Source organism: Phycodurus eques, chromosome 9, assembly GCF_024500275.1.
Source record: "Phycodurus eques isolate BA_2022a chromosome 9, UOR_Pequ_1.1, whole genome shotgun sequence".
NCBI lineage: Eukaryota > Metazoa > Chordata > Actinopteri > Syngnathiformes > Syngnathidae > Phycodurus > Phycodurus eques.
The window spans coordinates 21,000,960-21,022,343 of NC_084533.1; the positions used below are offsets into that span (position 1 = coordinate 21,000,960).

General features: G+C 42.6%; 1 protein-coding gene across 3 annotated transcripts in view; it reads left to right on the top strand.

Moving 5' to 3' along the window:
* Positions 1–756: 756 nt before the first annotated feature.
* The window catches only part of LOC133407483 (protocadherin-1-like), a 134,773-nt gene continuing 114,145 nt past the window's right edge, over positions 757–21,384 (top strand). For all 3 annotated transcript variants that reach the window (XM_061685456.1, XM_061685457.1, XM_061685458.1), the window contains exons 1-3: positions 757–1,300; positions 8,466–9,264; positions 16,284–18,467. In XM_061685456.1, the coding sequence (XP_061541440.1) occupies positions 8,470–9,264; positions 16,284–18,467 (2,979 nt within the window). In that variant the 5' untranslated portion in view covers positions 757–1,300; positions 8,466–8,469. The remainder of the gene's footprint in view (positions 1,301–8,465; positions 9,265–16,283; positions 18,468–21,384) is intronic.

Consider the following 21,384-nt stretch of genomic DNA (forward strand, 5'->3'; position numbering starts at 1 on the left):
CTTTTCTCCTTGAAAATAATAAAATAATATACGCCAGTTTAACACATTTGGCATGAGCCAATGTTCAAGCTGAAATGTCTCATTGCGCTTTCATCTTTGCTGACGTCACAATCGAAGACTGCCCACACTCAGAGTTACAGATGTTACAATATATATTTGATTTGTTTAATCCGTTTTTAACGGCAGGCTGCCACACCACTCTGTCTGGCTCAACCATTTGCAATTGCGATTCAAATGGAGGCGCCTTGACCTGCCGCGATAAAGCTCACCGCAGGTCAACTGGTTGGCCCTTCCCCTCTCAACTCGGTTCCCGACGGTGGCCTGTAGGGGGCGCTCAGAGCCCGGCAGATGGCGCCTTCCCACGGAGCTCCGCTACACGCACACACACAGAGAGACTCGAGAAGGACGGAAAGAGAAAGAAAATGATTTTATTTACTGTAGAGGAACGACATGGATAAAATATCACAAGTAGGAGTTGGAGGGGGGGGGGGGGGGGGCACTTGATGTCAGCTGCTGCAATTGTTACGTGATTCTGTAGCTTGACAGAAGCTAATAATTCGAAAAAGCTTTAAAAGCACATTTGAGACGGTATAAAGCGGTCGAAATGTGTTTTTATTTGGAATAAAATTAAAATAAAGAGAGTTCAACGTCGAGTGACGCCCCCACCCCCGACCCCGGACCCCTCCCTCTCCTCCCCCCCCCCCGTCTCTGTGGTGGTGAGACACTCGCTCGCAGTACGAGAGCGCGAGAGTAGTTGCGAGCTTGGCGGTGCTTCAGTTCGTCAGCAGCCGGGCGTCAGCGCAGCAGCAAGCGAGCAGCCTGCACAGCGAGCGAACCGAACCGAACCAGGACAGCAACCGTACCGCGAGTCAGCCCCAACGCCATCAAACGGGGAGATTTTTCCAACTATTATCTTTTTTTTTTTTTTTTTTTTTTTTTTTTTTAACTTCCGCACATCTTTTGTTGTTGTTGTTGTTGTTGTTGTTTTTAATGTCCGGCGTCCTCGTCCTCCTCCTGCTGACAGAACCACGAACGTGATGCGGACCTCCGCTGATTAGACGCCCGAACCGAGCCGGTCACGACACTCACAAAAAGTGGACTTCATTGTGAGAGGAATATTCCCCTGCCTCCATTTGGATTTCAAGTGCTTTTCTTTCTTCATACGTGTGGATTTTTGTTCGATTTTTCTCATCTTTTTCCAACCCTCCGACTTCCGGAGTGGACACCGACATTGAGCGTAGCCTGTAGCCGGGCTGGAGCGCTTCAAGCTGGGCTACCGCGCGGCGCTCACCCGCTCCAGGTAGGAACCACTTCCACCTGCTGTCATTCATCACATTCTCACTCATGTTAACTTTTCATCTTTCTGTTTCACTATATTGACTCGCTTTAATAGACATTTAAGTTAGTTAAGTTTTCTTTATTATTGTGTTTACTGTATTTTAAATCACTTGTTGTCCAATTGGCTCCCAGTTTCAAACAAATAGCGTGATAAATGTTCCACCACTTAACATCAAACCTTCATTGCACTTATAGATGCGCATTGATACGTATTGACCGCCGGCCAATAGAATAAAAAAGAACCTGCCTGACACCAGGCTCCTGGTAGAGGGGTTCTGGTGGGATCTATCGGAGGGTCGACACATTATGTCCAATAATTCACCAAATGAAGTTTGTGAACTATTGGACATAATGTGAGCCCAGTTTTGACAAGCTTTACTCAAGGCCCAAGGGTCACACCCGAGTTCTGCCTCGCTCCGCATCCTAACACATGCGCTCCCTGTTTCTATGTGTGTGTATGTGTGTATGTATGTGTGTGTGTGTGTGTGTGTGTGTGTGTGTGTTAGAGCAAAGATAAATACACTGGGAGCGGGTTCAGGTTGGACCCTTGGCTGGAAATGACCCCCAAAATCAAATCCAAAAGGCTGACAACCAAGGGTCTTTGGTGTTTTCTGTGCGTCCTATCATGATGAACATGCGTGCCAGATTTCATGTCCATCCGACACACTGGTAGCGGGTGCTGATGTTTGGAATAAAATAAAAAATAATACGAATTAAAGCAATAGGGTCCCCGTATGACCCCTCGTTATTGTTCTCAGGCCCTAAAAAGTTCCTTTATTAACATCATCAGCGATGTTGCGCGTGCGTGTGATTTCTGTGCGTCCATTCACAATGAACATGCGAACCGGATTTCATGTCAATCGGAGGCACTGGTGGCGAATAGCGATGTTTCCTAATTTTCTGAGTGGGTGGGCTAGTAAGTAAATTTAAGGCGGGGTGGACCCATAAAATATGTATATTTTCAGCAGGATACACATGTTGAGAAAATTTTGTGCATTTTTGGTTATATTCAAACCTCCAAAGATGCAATGTAGTCGCAGGAGTAATATTAGAAATAAAAAGAATTAACGCAATTAGGTTGGTTCGGCTATCCATGCTCAAAAAAATTAAAGGGAGGGGTTACATCTCAGACCACTCAAGTCCATCATTTTCACCTAAATTCACTCGTCTAGGAAATTTGGTATGTTTCTGTGTGTTGAAGCCTCCAAAAAAGGTAATTTAGTCGCAAGAATAATCTTAAAAAATAACCAAAATTAAAGCAATTTAATTTACTCCTGAGCAGGTTTTGAGATGGGGGGGGGGGCATGTCTTGAACGGGTGATATCTGAACACTTCCACCAGCATATGTACATGTGATGGGAACATTTGGCGTGTTTTTGAGTATATTAATGCCTCCAAAAAGCTGATGTTGTCACAGCAATAAAATATTAAAAATGGTAAGAATTTCAATTTACGACTGAGTTGGTTTTGAGAGGGATCGTCTCAAGAACCCCTAAAATTTCTACATATCCAGCACGGTACACATGTTGGGGAATTTGTGTGTGTTTTTGAGTATATTAATTCCTCCTAAAATCTAGTTTGCTCGGAGGATTAAAATGCCAGTATTAAAAATGATAAGAATTAAAGCGATATCACTTTACTACTGAGCAGGTTTTGGGGTGGGGGTCTTTTCTATGTATACACAAGTTTTTGATTCAATTAAAGTTTCCCAGTATTTGATCAAGTTGAAGGAATCGTTTTAAAAATGATATGAATTAAAGTCATTTCAATTGGGTCCCAATCCCACCTTGTCCAGGCTCTAAAAACCTTGATTATCTGTCCTCGGAACACATTGCTCATAGGCGTCTTTAGAGTTTCTGTGTGTGTGTGTGTGTGTGTGTGTGCGTGCGTGCGTGCGTGTGTGTGTGTGTGTGTGTGTGTGTGTGTGTGTGTGCTAGTGTCAGAGCCAGTGAATCCGGTTAGTCCAGTTGCACCGGTGCAGCCGGGAGGGGTGAGGAAGCGCTTGAATGAAGGAGGTTTAGGTTGAGACTATTTACATGCACAGCACATGTTCCCATCCTTCTGAACTTTGACCCCATTCCCTACTTTCTGTCATGTTGGCCGTCAGCCACCTGACACACATACATACATACGTGTATGTCTGGATATTGTATCCCCCGTGACACCTGTCAACACAACGTGTCGGGTATCTCCCAGAGTGTGACTCAAAGGTACATCCAGGAAGTAGACACGTCCACACCATTCGTTTAAATGGGCAAAGGCATCCATTCTTTTTCCTCGTGCTTGTCTTCATGAGTTGCAGATTACGATGCGCTGGTCGCTAGCTAATAACACAACACGTAAGGGCACATAGAGACAAACAAGGATTTAGGCTCACATTAATACCTACGGACAATTTTGAGTCTTGAATGAAGTTAAGTAGCATGTTTAGTTTTTGTGGGGATTCTAACCCAGAACCTCTTGACTGTGAGGCAAGGAGCTACTAATCAGAATCAGAATCATCTTTATTTGCCAAGTATGTCCAAAAAACACACAAGGAATTAGTCTCCGGTAGTTGGAGCCGCTCTAGTACGACAACAGACAGTCAATTTACAGAACAATTTGGAGACAGAATCTATGTCAAGTGTAACTGGAGATTAGAGTTTTATTTCTGTCAAAAAAAGTAATTTTCATTTTTCAAAAATATGCTTTTTAATGATACTGGTGCGTGTAATTACAGCTAATACAGTCAATTGTGAAAGCTTTTAATGGCAAATGACACAAATCAATTGAAGAAATAAATTACGCCCCTGCAGTTTTTAAAGGAATTTTTTAAAATATCAATTCATTTTTTTCCCCTTTTCTTTTTTCCAAATTAAATCCTTAATGGAGTCGCGGTTAGCGTGTCTGCCTCACAGCTGAGAGGTTCTGGTTTTGATTCTGGGCTTCTAATCAATAAGTCATTGATTGGAATCCATATTCAGTAGTTTTGTGCTAAAAATATTATTTCATATGCATATGTCTAATAAAGTGTCTTCAGGGTTCACGTAAATAAGAACGTAAACAGGTATCAAAGTATTCAGGCTGCATTTGTGTGTGCATGTTTGTGTGGCTACACCACAGGTGTCAAACGCGAACCCGGGGGCTAGATCTCATAATTTTTTGTAGCCCAGGAAAGCAAATCATGCACGTTAACTTCCATAATTTTTTCTAAAGTCTGTAGAAAATGTCATATTTAATAAATAACATTGAGGTACTGCAAGCATTTTTTTTTTACCAAACCCCTTTGTACAGTAACTTGAACAATAGTTGAACAAACTATTATCCTTGGCTTTTGATTTCTAAAGTATTCATCCATAAATTTGTTGTGTATATGTGATGAATATGATGAGGCGAATAAACATTTATATGGTTTCAGAGTCATAACGGCCCTCTAAAGGAAAATGTAACTACAATGTGGCCCATGACAAAAATGAGTTTGACACCCTGACACCTGAGCCGCGTTTGTTGTTTTTTTACTTGATGCATTCAGGTGTTGTGCAGTCTGGGTCAGCTCATGATTTTGAAGAAAACACACTTGTTTTTGTTTTTTTATTCACATTGTCATCCCAAAATGATAGATTTGATCACCCAAAAAGGGCATGACATCAGATTTACTTTATGTTTGTTTTAAAAAGTCTTTGAAGACTATTTTCATAATGTTTTACATCTTTTAGAGCACACAACAGCTACAGTCGACTGCTGTGTCTCCGCGCACGTGCGTGCATGCGTGTGTGCATCAACACCTGCCACTGATGTTTGTTGTTGTTTTTGTCATGATGCGTTCAGGTGCTGTGCTGAGAGTGGCAAAAGAAAGAAAATCAACTTTTTTTTTTTTTTCACATTGTCAACTCCGATTGGATTTTTCATTTTCTTGATTTGATATGAACCCGAAAAACTCAAATGACGTGTGGTCATTATTTGGTGGAAAAACATCATACTGGCTAACGTGAATTGCTTCATGTCAATAGACAGGATGTGTGTGTGTGTGTGTGTGTGTTTGCGCATGTGTGTGTTAATCGGCATCAAACAATAGCATGTGAATGGAGTCATTAGCGTAATCCCTTTTGTCATGCGGCCTCGCTGGACCACACATACGACATGCACAGATTGAGTGAACATCTTGAAAACATGAAAGCACCTTTTCATTTGATTGTGTGATTGTGCGTGTGCGTGTACTTGTTTGTGTGTGAACTGAATGTGGTTGACAGTCAGGTTACACACACACTCACATGCACAGACGCACACACCAACAGTAGATTTCAGAACCGGTTTGGAACCACATTAGAGAAGAAGAAATCTGATGATTAAATAAGTTTTTAGTATAATTAATGGTAAAAGGAATTAAGAGTATAAATTGAAAGGAGATATTTGACAGTTTAATTTCCTTTTTGACATGTTTTATAATCCCAAATAACAACATTAAAAAAAAAACAGACTGATTGGAAACAAAAGTTTCTCATTTTTTAAGACCCAAAATCTACCACAAATAAAGTGTAACGTATTTCCACTGCAGCAACTTTACCTCGGAACTCGAAACTTCAAGAAGACTGATGCGTCTTTGGAACTATAGTCAGAATGTAGAGCCGGGGTACTACATTGGGCTTGAGTACTAATCCTGCTGCGGCACTTAAAATGCTAACATCCAGCATGACGCTGGGCAAGAGGCGGGCTACACCCTGAACTGGTCGCCAGCCAATCGCAGGGCACATATAGTTGTAAATAAACAATGAGAAACTAAATAATATTTGTAAATGTAAATCTTTGTAAGTGAAAACATTCGGAAATGCAGACATTTCAAGCAAAACTGAGAGAATACAAACATTTGAAAATGCAAACATTTCAAGATGAAAACATTGAAAAGACAAACATTTGATAACAACATCATTTCAAAATACAATATTTGACAACACAAACGTTTTAAAACAGTTTTTCAAAATACAAATATTCCAAAACTCAATCATTATAAATGCAAACATTTGAAACCGCAAACACTTCAAAACACAATCATTTGACGGTGCAGACATTTGAAATTGCAAACATTTTAAAAGCCAAACATTTGACAATGCTAACATTTGAAATTTCCAACATTTCGAAATGTAAACATTTTACAATGTAAACATTTGAAAATGTAAAATTTCAAAACATAGACATTTCAAAACACAGACATTTTTAAACACAAACATTTCAAAATGAAATCATTTGACGACCCAAAACATTTGAAATCGCAAATATTTTAAAACCCAAACATTTTACAATGCAAATACTTCAAAACACAAATATTTGGAATCTAAAACATTTCAAAATGCAAACATTTTATATTGCAAGCATATGAAAATGCAAACACTTAAACACGAACATTTGAGTTATAGTAGACTTCTAGTGGGCATCCCTTGTTCGATATCTTTGATCCGTATCGGCGTTGGGAAGTCGCATTACCTGGAATACTTTTTATGACGTCATCACATTGACATTGGCGTCGTCTAACTGTGTGAGGCCGTTACCATGGAGACGCCCTCTGAATGTCAACAGACAACTCATACACACATTTAATGGCGGGTGGTAACAGGGCCATCCAACTGCTTTGTCATGCACACATACGCGCACACACACACACACACACGCACACACACACACAAAGACACACTCCAGTGGTCTGTTGTGTCTTTTGTGCATCGCAGACACACACTTAGCAGGAGATCACACTTACTGTCTGACTCCTTACACATGGAAATGTTAAATGTTAATGCACACACACACGTGCATAGTGGCAGGTGGACATTTACACAACACAGTGTCGCTTTTGTTTTATGTTGGCATGAAAACAAAGTAGTATTGTCGCAAAACCAAAATGACTTCGATACGGTACCTGTATAAAGTACTGCACTTTCGATACCGAAACGATACCATGGCCAAAACCTAAAATATCAGGAAAAGCAGCGGAGTCACATTCGACAAACGTTAGAAAAAGCAAACAATTAAAACAAACAATTGAAAAAGCAAACATATGACAATGAAAAAACTGTTGAAAAGTCACATTTTAGAAATGCAAACATGGAGAATATGTTGCATATTTATTTGTTTGTTTGTTTATTTTATTTTTAGCAACTGACCACCGTGGCACTTTTAATCTTGAGTACCCCTGGAGGGCACTTGTGCACCACAGCATCCCTGATGAAAAACAAGCGTTAAAAATAGTGCTGTTTCCATTTGGCATTGTGTGACTTTGTGACACACAAACGTGATGAGACATTTGTGTTTTGAGGTCATGAGAAGTTTGTTTTGGGTGTCGAGAGACTTCACTAAATTCCTCGTGTGATGTTCACATGCTCCCGACTGACATGCTAGCGTGCGTATGTGTGTGTGTGTTGCACAGTGGGGAGGCAACAGCAACAGGCTGAACATTTGCTGCTCTTTTGCTCACTTGACATAAAACAAACAGCCACTCTAATCACTTCACTTATGGCACTCTATGTATATACTGTGTACTATATCAAAACCAGAGTGTGTATATGTGTTTGTTTAACGTGCGTCAGAGATAAAACGACAAGAAGTTAATGAAGTCTCTAGCTGAAAGTTGAGTTGTTTTGTTTGAATGAGGAATTTTATACCTAGCTACCTATAAACTATTTAATACCTAGTATCCACTGACTGATACACCTGGTACCTTCATGTTTATCATGCTGTGTCACCTACCTTCCTACCTATCGACCTCCGAACTACCTAGTACCTACTGACTGAACTGTACTTAGAACGTCCACTACATAGTAGGTACATTATCTATCTTCCTAGCAAACTAGCTACCTACCTAGTACGTAGTACCTACTGACTGATGTACCTAGTATATGCCCAACCTACCTACCTAGAAATTACCTAGTATCTACTGACTGATTTGTCTAGTATATGCATCTAGTACTGACCCGTCTACGTACCTACATAGGAACTACGTATTACCTACTGACTTATTGAGTGGATATTCATATTTCTATTTGTCTTGGTAGTTATGTTTAATTGGCGTTTGGATGATGAGGGGGGACTAAATATCTCCCTGGACCCCAAAACATTGAGAACCCCTGGTCTAAAGCATCCTCCTCCTTGTTGTTTTCCAGAGTGATGGCGGCACTGCTCTGCCTGGCGGTGGTGCTACTGTCATCGTGCAACGGCGCCCCCTCCGACATCCTTTACCGGGTCCAAGAGGAGCAGCCGCCCAACACACTGGTGGGCAGCCTGGCGGCGGACCGAGGGCTGCCCGACAGCGGGCACCTGTACAAGCTGGAGGTGGGCTCGCCCTACCTCCGCGTGGACGGAAAGACGGGAGACATCTACACCACCGAGATCCCCATCGACCGAGAGACCCTCAGGGACTGCCGCAACCTCTTTGAGAACGACAAGTGCTACCTGGAGTTCGAGGTGTCCATCACCGACATGGTGAAAGGCATCGGATCGGGGCCGCGCCTCATCGAGGGCCGCATCGAGGTTCTGGACATAAATGACAACACGCCCCAGTTCTCCTCGCCCATCCTTACCCTGTCGATCCCGGAGAACACCCACGTGGGCGCACTGTTCGCCATTCCCATGGCGACGGATCGCGACGACGCTAACAACGGGGTGGCCGAGTACTCCCTGAGCACGGGATCCGACGCCGAGCAGCTCTTCGGACTGCAGGTGGCGGTGGACACGGACGAGAAGCTGCCCCAGCTGGTGGTCATGGGGAACCTGGACCGCGAGAAGAAGGACTCGTACGACTTGAACGTTCGTGTGGTAGATGGCGGGCGACCGGCCAGGGCCAGCAGCGCCCTGCTCAGGGTGGTGGTCACCGACCAGAACGACAACGCTCCAAAGTTTGAGAGGAGTCACTATGACGCTGAGCTGGCAGAGAACAGCCCACTAGGACACTCCGTGCTACAGGTTAGACAAACACAAACACAGACACACGAACACCACCGTTCAGTGCTGGCCCCTTTTATGAAACTCTAAGGTACTCTTGCACTCGGTTCTCGGCGGCCACGCCGGCCCCGTTTGCCCAAAACGTAGTACACTGTGGGATTTGGGTGATTCTTTTCCTCCATATTTTAGTCTTGCTAAGTTTTCTCACAGTCTATAATCACGGTATTCGTGATGCACCGTGGGAGGATGGGGCCGCTGAGTCCCGAAGGCTCAAAGGCACACTACGGTTCATTCTGCGGTTTACTACGGATGTCATTACATTCCGTCCGGACGCATTCCATTGTGATGGGGTCCCTCGTGTTTATCCACAGATGAAATGAGGACCATGGTTGTAGCCCAGGAAGATTCGGATCAAGCTCCCTGCCAAGTCCCAGCCCAGAATTGACATGAGCGCGGGGGTGGGCACGTACTGCCATTCAATACATTTTGGATTATATTAGTTTTCCTTAAAAAAAATTCACTTGTTTAGTGCTCTCTCACACACGTTCAACATGAAGCATTGTAAGCAGGTATTATCTATAGAAGAGTTTTAGGCGGCGAGTGTAAGATGCCAAGGAACCGCTTCCAACTTTTGATACACCCTGTTACGAACTGTCAGGTTTATTTGCATTTACCCCGTTTTACTACGGCCGACTGGGTTTGTCATCTGCACTGTCACCGCTGTGGCAAATCTTTGGACAGTTGAAACCATCGGCTAGCCCGGCCTTCTGGGTTTGCCCATCCCACCTGCCACCCCCCTCCCGTTATCTCACAGCCATCCTGTTTTGTCCATTGTGGCCGTGGCCACCGGGAACACGGTGTAAATGTCCCTTAAGCAGAATTTGAATACAATTCTTAGACTTATACTGTATGTAGGATGCAGGATAGGAATTTGCTATTTGTGTCACCTCTTTCATTTCTTTCATTTAATTTATTCAATGGTCGATTTCAAACTCAACGTTCATAGAAGATTGACAGTTAAAATTAGGAAAATAGAAAAAAACTAGTTAAACAGTGGAAAATATCTCTTCAAGAATTGTTCAACAACATGACTTATGACATATATTAGGATGTAAAATAGTATGAAGTTAGAAGCACATTCACCCCACTACTGGAAGATTGTAGTGGGCCTAAAAATCATAAATGATTTTATTAAAATTGCACCAAGGGCTGAAACATCATAAAATACCAACAAAGCGTTGCTTTAATTAATATGTTTAATGTGTTTTTAAAAAATCCTCACACTTTTTGGGGGCCCCAAGCAGTCACTTACTTCACTTGTGCCTCAGGCTGGCTCTTCTACCATTTCCCACTGTTACTGTATCTCGAGTAATTGGTGCGTCAGAGGAAGAAGATCCAACATCGGCTGTGCTTTTTACACAGTAACACAGAATCCTGTGTAGTGTCTGGTGGGATGTATAAAATATTTGAATAAAACTGTTTCAACACAGTAGGGTGGTAGAAGTGAGAATGAGGTGTTAACCTTCCCTCGGTACTTTCCACGATCCCCTTTCAAAACTGGGCTGGGTTCCCCCGTCTTTTAGGTTCCAAATTTGCTGGTCTTCGAAAAAGCCTCAAATTGGCAATTTGCCTTGTCACCTGATTCAGTGTTTCACCCAAAACAGAGATGTAACGAAAATACTGGCTTTGATGGGCAGTTTGAAAAGGGTGTTAGACGTGTGCAGACATCAGCATCAGCTTCTGGTATGACATAAAATAGTTGTTGGACGATGACAATTACTTTCAATGCAATAGGTCAGGAGAAGTGAGTGTTAGGTGTTAAATGTACTGTCTGGTGTTTCCACTATTCCCTTTTACACAGCCACCATCCAACCTCTGTTTTCCACAGAACAACGACACATGCAAAAGAAAGGGGGAAGATTTGGCAAAACTTGTGCATCAGAGATTATCTACAATTCATTCACATATGCCTTTCACACAAACCCGAGTGAAACAAGAAATTGGCACGACCGTGTATGTTTTCACACAGCGACATGGCATCCTGTGGAAAATTTGGTGTGATGTACGACAAAGTCGTTGGACAGTGACAACTGCATTAGAGACAAAAGAAAGTATTTAGTTGTTTTTTTGCCTGTGCCTTTCACACCGAATAGAGCAAAGCATGGTTTTGTGGCACGTCAGGTGATTTGTCAAATCCACTTACACACAGGCAGCAAGTCAGCAATTCAGTGCCCCTGTTAGCTTCTGATTCTACCGTAGATCGACAAAAAGAACACAAGTCAAAATGCAACTCCCATTCCATTTTGGTGTTTTGAACAGCAACACAGGAAAAAATGGCTTTGACTGGAAGCGTGGTGTGAAAAGGACTGCAAATTCTGCAAAATTGGCACATCAGGGTCATAACATTTATCAGCCACTATCTATCGCAACTTGAAAGGTGTAATTTTTCACCAATTTTTTTGCCAGGGGATGCGTTGCCAATGCTTTTCACTTTTGAGGAGGGACAAACGCATTGTGTTGCTTTTAACCTGTGACTACATGTGTTAGCGCCTTAAAAGGACGCTGTTAGCAAAACAAATTAAAACATAACATCAATTAATAGTCCCCAAAATATAATTTTCTGGCCAACTTCATCCCAAAAATCTGACCCACTCTTTTGGAGCAATGGGACAACAAAGGAAACCCAAATCTTTTAATCATCATATGTAATTGGCTGATTATGGGCATGATAAAATGAATGACATCCTCAGTTACTGGTATCCTTTTTAATCTATGACCATCTTTCAAATGAAACCTTGGACCATTCATCTAGTTCATTTTATTTTTATTTTTTATTTATTTATTTATTTTTTATAAATGATGTGCCACAATTGACATGATTAAATGAATGGGATCCTAAATTACTAGTATCCTTTTTAATCTGAGCATACTGTTACTCCCTAAAAACAAACATTTTACTGACCTGTTGTTATTTGGCAACAATGTGACACCAATGGAAGCTCAACTTCCGCCCCAAGAGTTTTAATTGTGATAAGTAATTTGCTGATTGTGGACATGATTAAATGAATGGGATTCCTAGTTACTGGTGTTAAACTGGAGCATACTGTGACTTTTCAGGCTTGTCAACAAATGTTGTTTCTTAAAATTAAGACAATGGGTGGTAATTGAATGATTATGGGTGTGATTACAATTTCTGATCCTTAGTTACTAGTCGGCGGCGCGGTAGGACTACTGGTTAGCACATCTGCCTCACATGTTCTGAGGACCCAGGTTCAAATCCCGGGCCTCGCCTGTGTGGAGTTTGCATGTTCTCCCCATGCCTGCGTGGGTTTTCTCCGGGTACTCCGGTTTCCTCCCACATCCCCAAAGCATGCATGATAGGTTGATTGGAGACTCTAAATTGCCCGTAGGTGTGAATGTGCGTGTGAATGGCTGTTTGTTTATATGTGCCCTACGATTGGCTGGCGACCAGTTCAAGGTGTACCCCGTCTCTCGCCCAAAGATAGCTGGGATAGGCTCCAGCACGCCCGCGACCCTAGTGAGGAAAAGCGGTACAGAAAATGGATGGATAGTTACTCGTGTCCTTTTAAACACAAATCTTTTGTTATTAATTTGACATGGGAGGTTATTGGATAGCTTCGTTGCATCTTAACATCTCCAGTTGTTTCTTTGACGATCAACACAAGACAGATGACTCGCAATTCCTAAATCCCGGCAACAGGATGTTGAATCGCATGCGTGAAAAGTCAAGTCGCCTTATTAGGGCTCAAGTGAAGACAATCGACTGAAAAAAGAAACCCGAGCTCAAGCGTTGGAGCGGGTCAGCGCTGGTTAATTGTTAACGTGGAAGACAAACGGCGCTTCTATCGGCTGTTTGCTCATCCGCTCAATAGGTAATCCTGCCCCAAGCTGTCAATAATTTACGGGCCGCTCTGAGAAACGCGGCGCTGCTTAAAGCCAAATCAATGGGCAGGAGAAATGATCATCAGGCTTTTCTCGAGCGCTAACTGCTAGCTACTGTCAGCGACTTCCGACTGTCGGCTGTCACCCGCCAAAGCGGCAAAGAAGATTTTGATTAGGAGGTCGGATGAACTCCCCGTCTGCTCTGGCATATCCCTCGGGGATTCTGCAGAGGGAAGCAACCTTTCACACCTTGACGTTGCTTTAAAAGAGATCAGGGCTGCTGAATTCATCTTTTTTACTAAAAAGGAAAAGAAAGAAAAGACATGCAAATGTCATCCAGCTTGAGATCGAAAGGCAAAGATGAATGGAATTTACATACCATTACGACCTTTGGACATTCAAACACGCTTGTATTGATTAAACTTACTTTATTAGAGACACTGTATGAAGGGGTAGGATCAGTGTTTAGCATTCAGGTTAGTGCGGTAGGATTAATGGTTTACAGGTTAAAGATTACAGTAAAAAAACAATCGCAAGATTTGAATGTAGCCTCACTTCACTAATGCAACTAATACAACATATCTTTGCAAGCAATCCTTTTTGAAGATGGTAGACATAAAAATGAAGAAAAGGGACATTCTTTATTACCAAAATGATATGAGATTGTCACTTGCCAAGGTGAATTTCTGAACGTCTCTGTAGAAAGAGTCAAAGTCACATTGGTATCCAGTAAATATTCATTGAGTTATGTTTTTTGTGTGTGTTTGGAACATTCACATTTTATTCGTTTTCTTCTTTGAAACCACAACTTTTGACTCCAACCGATACATGGTTCATTTTGAATGCATGTATGAAATTTGCGGGGTTCAGCACCTCCAACAAGGTTAAGAGCCACTAGTAGTGATTTAGTGGGTTTGTGGCTGAGTAGTAATTACAGTGAGGGGTTAGGATGGGTTTCTCATTAGTGGGTCAGGGTTTAGAGTCAGGGTAGAGTTTGGGGTTAAGGTTCATGGGTCAGAGTGTAGGTTGATTTTGTTCATATGGCTTCTATTGTGATCTCCAAAGTCAAAGATGAATTGAGGTTATGAACAAATAGGATGTTCGGACTTTCAGTGCAGCTGGTTTGATTGTATTTTCCTTGTTTTCTACATCAGTGTTGCTTTATTTGGCTTAGTGAATGCGGATCACAAGCGGCTGTGATGGCTCCTCCCGCCTCCTCTAATGTTCTCTAGAGCAGTGATTCCCAACCAGTGTGCCGTGGCACATTAGTGTGCTGTGAGCGCTTTTCAGGTGTGCCGTAGGAAATTATCAAGTTTTACTTAATTGCTCAAAAAAATTAATTATTTACAAGAAATAATTTATCTTTGTTCATCTAATTATGCCAGTGAGGCATTAGTGACAGACAGAAAAAATAAATGCTCTTCTATTAGATGTCAGGAAGTACATACAGTAATTAATGTATCCACTTTTTGTGACATTTTTGTTTATTGGTGTGCCGTGAGATTTTTCAATTGTAAAATAGGTGCCTTGGCTCCATACAGGTTGGAAATCACTGCTCTAGAGAAGGCCGTGTTTTCGTCCTAATAATAATAAGAGCATTATTATTCACTCGTGGCCGTTAAAGGCCAATGAGCCGCTGCCTCCTTCAATGATTCTTGCTCCCGGCCAGACAGGAGGGAAATGTCTGTTGCAGTGGCTTAACGGTCATTTGTCTTTGTGACTGTATTTTCAAGGCCGCAAGAAAAAATAATTAAAAATCCGACTAATGTGACTGATGTCCTAAAACTTCGTGTTAAATTTGACTCTTCTGCTCGACAAACAATTCTAGTGAAATGTTTGATTAAAAATGGCTTTTACTGGTACCGTATTTTCCGGACTATAAGTCGCTCCGGAGTATAAGTCGCACCAGCCGAAAAATGCATAATAAAGAAGGAAAAAAACATATAAGTCACACTGGAGTACAAGTCGCATTTTTGGGGGGACAATTATTTGATAAAATCCAACACCAAGAACAGACATTTAATCTTGAAAGGCAATTTAAAATAAAAAATAGAATAGAGAACAACAGGCTGAATAGGTGTACGGTATGCTAACGTTACATGACGTTACCGCTAATGCTAAAATTAATACATTTTCAGAGGTACAGAAGTAGCAGGTACAGAGCGCCCTCTTGCGGTTGTCAGTGTGAAAATAACGTGAAATTATATAATAATGTGTTAATAATTTCACATGTAAGTCGCTCCGGAGTATAAATCGCACCCCCAGCCAAACTATGAAAAAAAACTGTGACTTAGTCCGAAAAATACGGTATATATTTTCAGGGAAAGGGTTTGTTAAGGTTTTTTTATCGTTAAGGTCAGGGTGAAGGTAACTGGGGGTTGTAAGTTGCATTTTTGGGGGGAAATTTATTTGATAAAATCCAACACCAAGAAAAGACATTTCTTCTTGAAAGGCAATTTAAAATAAAAATAGAATAGAGAACAACAGTCACACCCGCGGCCAAACTATAAAAAAGACTGCGACTTATAGTCCGAAAAATACGGTAACGCAATACTCAAATTCCTCCATTTTGAGTAACTTAGCGAAGTAACACGTTACTTTTCCAGGGAAGGTAATTAAACTACAGTTACTTCTTCAATCCAACAATAGTTACTTTTGCATCACCAAGTCAAGTTTGCACTAAGTTGCTGATTTAATGTGGCTTCAACTACACTAATATTTAAGTTATGTTGATGTAATAATTCTGTAACTTGTGTGGCGTACATCACCATGTAATGGGTACGGTTAAGCTAATGCTTTTTTTGTACTATGGATAAGTGATATTCCTGCCACTTGGCAGCTGCCAAAAGTAACTAAAAAGTTACTATTTTCGAACTTAGTTACTTTTGAAATCAAGTAATCAGCAAAGTAACTAAGTTATGTTTTCAAGGTAACTGTGGCAACACTGGTTAGGGTTAAGGTTAATGGGTCAATGTTTAGGGTTAGTACGTTTGGGGCTATAAAACCTTTTTTGTCAAGAAAACTATTTGATTTTTAATTTAATTTAATTTCATTTTCATGGTTTTATTGTGACTGAAGACTAATGTGTGACTGAAGTGGTTTGAGCCTTGAAAGAGTTGTCTTGTCTGTCTTTTCAGGTCCGCGCAAATGACGCCGACATGGGCACCAATGGTGAGATCGACTACAGCCTGCACCAGATGTCCGAGGCAGTCCAGAGACTTCTGCGTATCGACCGCTCCACCGGAATCATCTACGTCAAAGGCATGGTGGACCGTGAGGAGGAAAACTTCCTCAAGTTCTCTGTCGTGGCCAAAGACCGGGGGCCAAACTCCAAGAGCTCCAAAGTCCTCGTTACCATCAATGTCCGGGACCAGAACGACAATGCTCCCACCATAGAGATCCGCGGCATTGGCCTAGTGACGCATCAGGATGGCATCGCCAACATCTCAGAGGACATGCCGGTGGGCACCGCGGTGGCGCTGGTCCAAGTGTCGGACCGCGATGAGGGGGAGAATGCGGTGGTGACATGTGTGGTGGCCGGCGACGTCCCATTCCAGCTGCAGCCTCTGGGTGAGTCCAGCAACGACCGTAAAAGGAAGTACTTCCTGCAGACCACCACGCTGCTGGACTATGAGCGAGTGAAGGATTACAGGATTGCGATCGTGGCGGTGGATTCCGGCAACCCCGCTTTGTCCAGCACCAACTCCCTGAAAGTGCAAGTCACCGACATAAACGACAATACACCCAGCTTCTCCCCAGCCATCCTGGAAGTGGACTTTGCTGAGGGGAACCAGCCGGGCGACAAGGTGCTACAGGTGGTGGCTGCCGACGCCGACAGCGGCAGCAACGCCGAGCTGGTCTACAGTATCGTGGAGCGCTCGGCCACCCCGCTCTTTGAAATCGACAACAGCAGCGGCGAGGTTCGAGTTAAGAACCTGCTGGACCGCGAGGAGACAGAGCGCTACGAGTTCCGCGTGGCGGCAGCTGACAAAGGCGTTCCGAGCAAAACCGGCACGGCGACAGTGATAATCAACGTCCTAGACCGCAACGACAACGACCCCAAGTTCATGCTGAGTGGCTACAGCTTCTCCGTCATTGAAAACATGCCACCGCTTAACCCTGTGGGGGTGGTCACTGTTACCGATATTGACAAAGGCGACAATGCTCGAGTCAAGTTGTTTGTTGAACCCGACAATGGCAAGTTTGTCATCCAAAACGGCACCGGAAACATCTTGTCCAGCATATCCTTCGACCGAGAGAAGGAAAGCACTTACACCTTTCGGCTGAAGGCAGTGGACGCGGGTGACCCCCCTCGATCCTCCTATGTGGGCATCACCATCAACGTCCTGGATGAGAACGACAACGCCCCCTATGTCACCAAACCTGCCAACTCGTCCTACACGTACCTGAGCCCTGTCACACCTCTGGAAAGCCGCGTGGAGGTGGTGGAAGCCGAGGACATTGACTCGGGACCCAACGCCGAGCTGGAGTACATCATCACCGGGGGGAACCCGTATGGACTCTTCCACATTTCGCCCACCACAGGGGAGATCACCCTGGCACAGAAATTCACAGGGAAGCACAACGGGCTGCACCGGCTAGTGGTGCAGGTTCGGGACAAAGGCAAGCCACCTCGCCACACCACCACGCTCGTGCATGTGTTTGTCAACGACACCAAGGCCAACGTGTCACTGATTGAGGCTCTGGTGGGGCATAGTCTGTACACCCCCCTGGACCGGGACATCGCGGGGGACCCCAACTACGCTTTGGCACAGCGTAGTAACATCCTGTATGGGAGCCTGGCCGGGATTGCCGGCGTCATCCTGGTCATTGTGGCCGTGGTGGTCATCCGGCACCGACTCCAGAAGGACACCAAGAGCGGCTACCAGGCGGGCAAGAAGGAGAGCAAAGACCTATACGCCCCCAAGCAGGGACCCAAAAACTCCAAGGGGAAGAAGAGCAAGAAGGGCAAAGCTCCCAAACCAGCCAAACCTCTAGAAGAGGACGAGGATGCCAGCCTCCAGAAGGGCCTCAAGTTTAATCTCATCAATGAGGTTGTTAGCGACAGTCCCCGGATACACTTGCCCTTAAACTACCCGCCCGGTAGCCCTGACTTGGGGAGACACTACCGCTCCAACTCGCCATTGCCGTCCATCCAGCTTCAGCCGCAGTCGCCCTCAGCCTCCAAGAAACACCAGGCGGTGCAGGACCTCCCTGCCACCAACACCTTCGTGGGCACGGGTGACAACAACTCCACGGGCTCCGACCAATATTCGGATTACAGCTACAAGGCCAACCCGCCCAAATACAGCAGCAAACAGGTAGGACACTACGCAAACGCGCCCATGTACCAGCGGGACATCTATTGGACCGATGGGGTGTGGTAGTCTCACCCCAGGGGATGTACATAGACCAAAGCCGCACTCACCAAACCCCGAGCCGCCCCAACCGCCACATTCATATTAATTTTTCCTTTTTCTCTGTTTGTTTGGTTTCCCTTCACCATTTTTTTCGTTCTCCCTCTACATGGACGTCATGAAGGATGCAGGATAGACCACATAGGGGGTTCTCACTGAGACATTTTGTTGCTTAAACCAACAGAAACGGGGCATTCGAAACCCACCGTGGGTCTAGCCTTACTTTACTGTCTTGTTTATGTTCACTTGTGCTTTCAATGAAGAAGCTTTTGCGAGCATTTCCTTATGTCGACCTTTCAGGCCTACTTTGCTATTCAGCGTCTTTGAGTCTGTGTGACAAATAACCACTGTGAAATCCTCACTTTGATTTTTTTTTTTTTTTTTTTTTCTGTTTAATTTTCTGCTCCCGTGTTTGTTTGTTTGTATCGTCGAGAGGTTTCTGTTCGCTTTGGACCGGTCGAGCTTATTTTGGAGGCAGAAATAAATGAAAGGCAATCAGGGGTGTTAAAAAGGTGCGAAGGTCCTTCATTTGATGGTCTTCACAATCAGCTGAGGTCCCAAAAAGTCAAATAGTTTGCACAGACTCGCGGTGGGTAATGTTGGCCTTCTTTTATGACCCACAGTGCCTTGTTCTATTTAATATGTAGTATGTGTGTGTGAGAGAGGTTGTTCTTGGCTTCATGTCCATGACAGGCTGTTAAAAGTCCAAACAGAACAAGAACATATAGACAATCAAATAAAGACCACATGGGGACAATAAAGAAACAAGACTTCTTAAGCTTTTCTTTTTTTTTTTCCAGTTAGGGATGCTGTTCAGGTTGAAATGTAAGGTTCAGCCTAATATGCACTAGAATCTTTACAGGTGAACATTATTTGACCTTCTCTAATAGTACTGCCATTGTAATGACTCGAGAATCTCAGCCACCGTTTCCTTCTCAGAGCATCCTGTTTGAAGCCGCGGGGCCGTAGGAGTCACAGAAAGGCACACAAGTGGACGTCCTTGGAGATTTTCTCCAACTAAAGTCAAGTTTATCTGAACGGCAAAATTCTTCTTAGGAAATAGGAAGTGACTCAAACTGAAACATTAAACAGTTGGATATTCAACAGAGAAGGTCAAATTAAGTTGACCTGGAAAGGTTATAGTACATTTTTGGCAAAAGCCTGAAAAAGAACCACACGATTGTAAGAAGTGAACGATTTTTAGCATAATAGTTCCCGGATGCTACACAGATGCTATAACATCTATAGTTAGCCTTTTGGCATTGAGGCACAGTTTTGTTTCTTTATTGTCACACCCTGTATATACACTACACTATATACTGTATATTCATGATTGGTTCTGCGTGTGTGTGTGTGTGTGTGTGTGTGTGTGTGTGTGTGTTGTATGATTATCTGCTGTTGGTGTTAATGATAAACACACACGCACACACAGTTTAAATGAGGTTTCCCGGTGTTCCTCTTCTTGTTCTCTGCCTGAACATCATGTACATAGAATGCTTGTATTGTTCTTTATTTGTTTTGTTTTTTATCAAGTTAAAAAGCATAATTCATTTCAATAAACATGCTTCAATGTGATCGCTTGTAATGCTCTCTGTGCCTTCACTCGTTGCTTGAGATTATGATGAGAATGAAGATGGTGATGATGGTGGTGGTGATTGTGGTGCAGATGATGTCTTCATTTCCATCTTTCACACATGGAGATCAACTGTTTTTGCATATCATCTGTCAGCAATTAAAGTAATTCTAGTCTTAAATGTGATTTTCCCAAATTAAAGCCCTAATCCTCCTTTCTCCAAAGACATTTAAACCTTATGTACAGCACATTGTTAAAGTTGCGGTTGTTGTTAAAGTGCTCTATAAATAAAGTTGAGTCAAGTTTATCCACTGTTTAGAGGTCTTAAAATTTCCACATCAAAGAAAAATAATTGCTTGAGCCTATGTTTAAAATTTTTACATTTTTTTAAAATGTCCTATTTTCCCCTTGAAATATATAAAAAACTAATATTGAAGTTCTACAGGTAATAGGTCACATTATTGGTGGAAAACATTTTGGAACTATTTATCTTGGTCTAATTTTTTTAATGTCACAAATGCCTGGCGTATGTGCAGGGGTGTGTAGACTTTTCATATCCACTTAATACTATACTTATTCCTTTATACTACTAATAACAATTAATAATATTTTTTGTTATTAATCATGGATAATTTAGAGGGAAAGAAGCTGTCGTACGCAAACAGACACACACACACTCACTCAAATACACGCACACGTACGCACACATGCACAACAATACACGCATAAACACATGAATACACACATACATACTGTACATACACATTAAATGCACACAAATACATGCACACACACGAATGCACACATAACATTCATATGAATACACGTGCTCTCACACAAAAACATAATTACACACATCACATATACATATTCACATACATACAGCTTAGCTTTTTAAAAAAAAAAAAAAAAAAGGCTTGAAAACACCTTTTTAGAAAAGCCTAGTTTAATTATTTCTTGTGGACATTGTTTTTAGCTTTGTGTCTTTTAATGTTTTGTTTAATGCTGCACAGCTACTTTTAGATGTACCTGAGTACGATCTCTATTAATGTTGCACTGTTGCACTTTGAGATCATTTGTTTGATGTAAAGCGCATTATAAATAAAATGTATAGTAATAATAACAATTACTATCATTATTATTATTGTTATTATATGCACACATACATACAAACACACATAAACATATACACATGAATATGAATACACACACAAATACAAACATACACACACAGAAGTACACATTTTG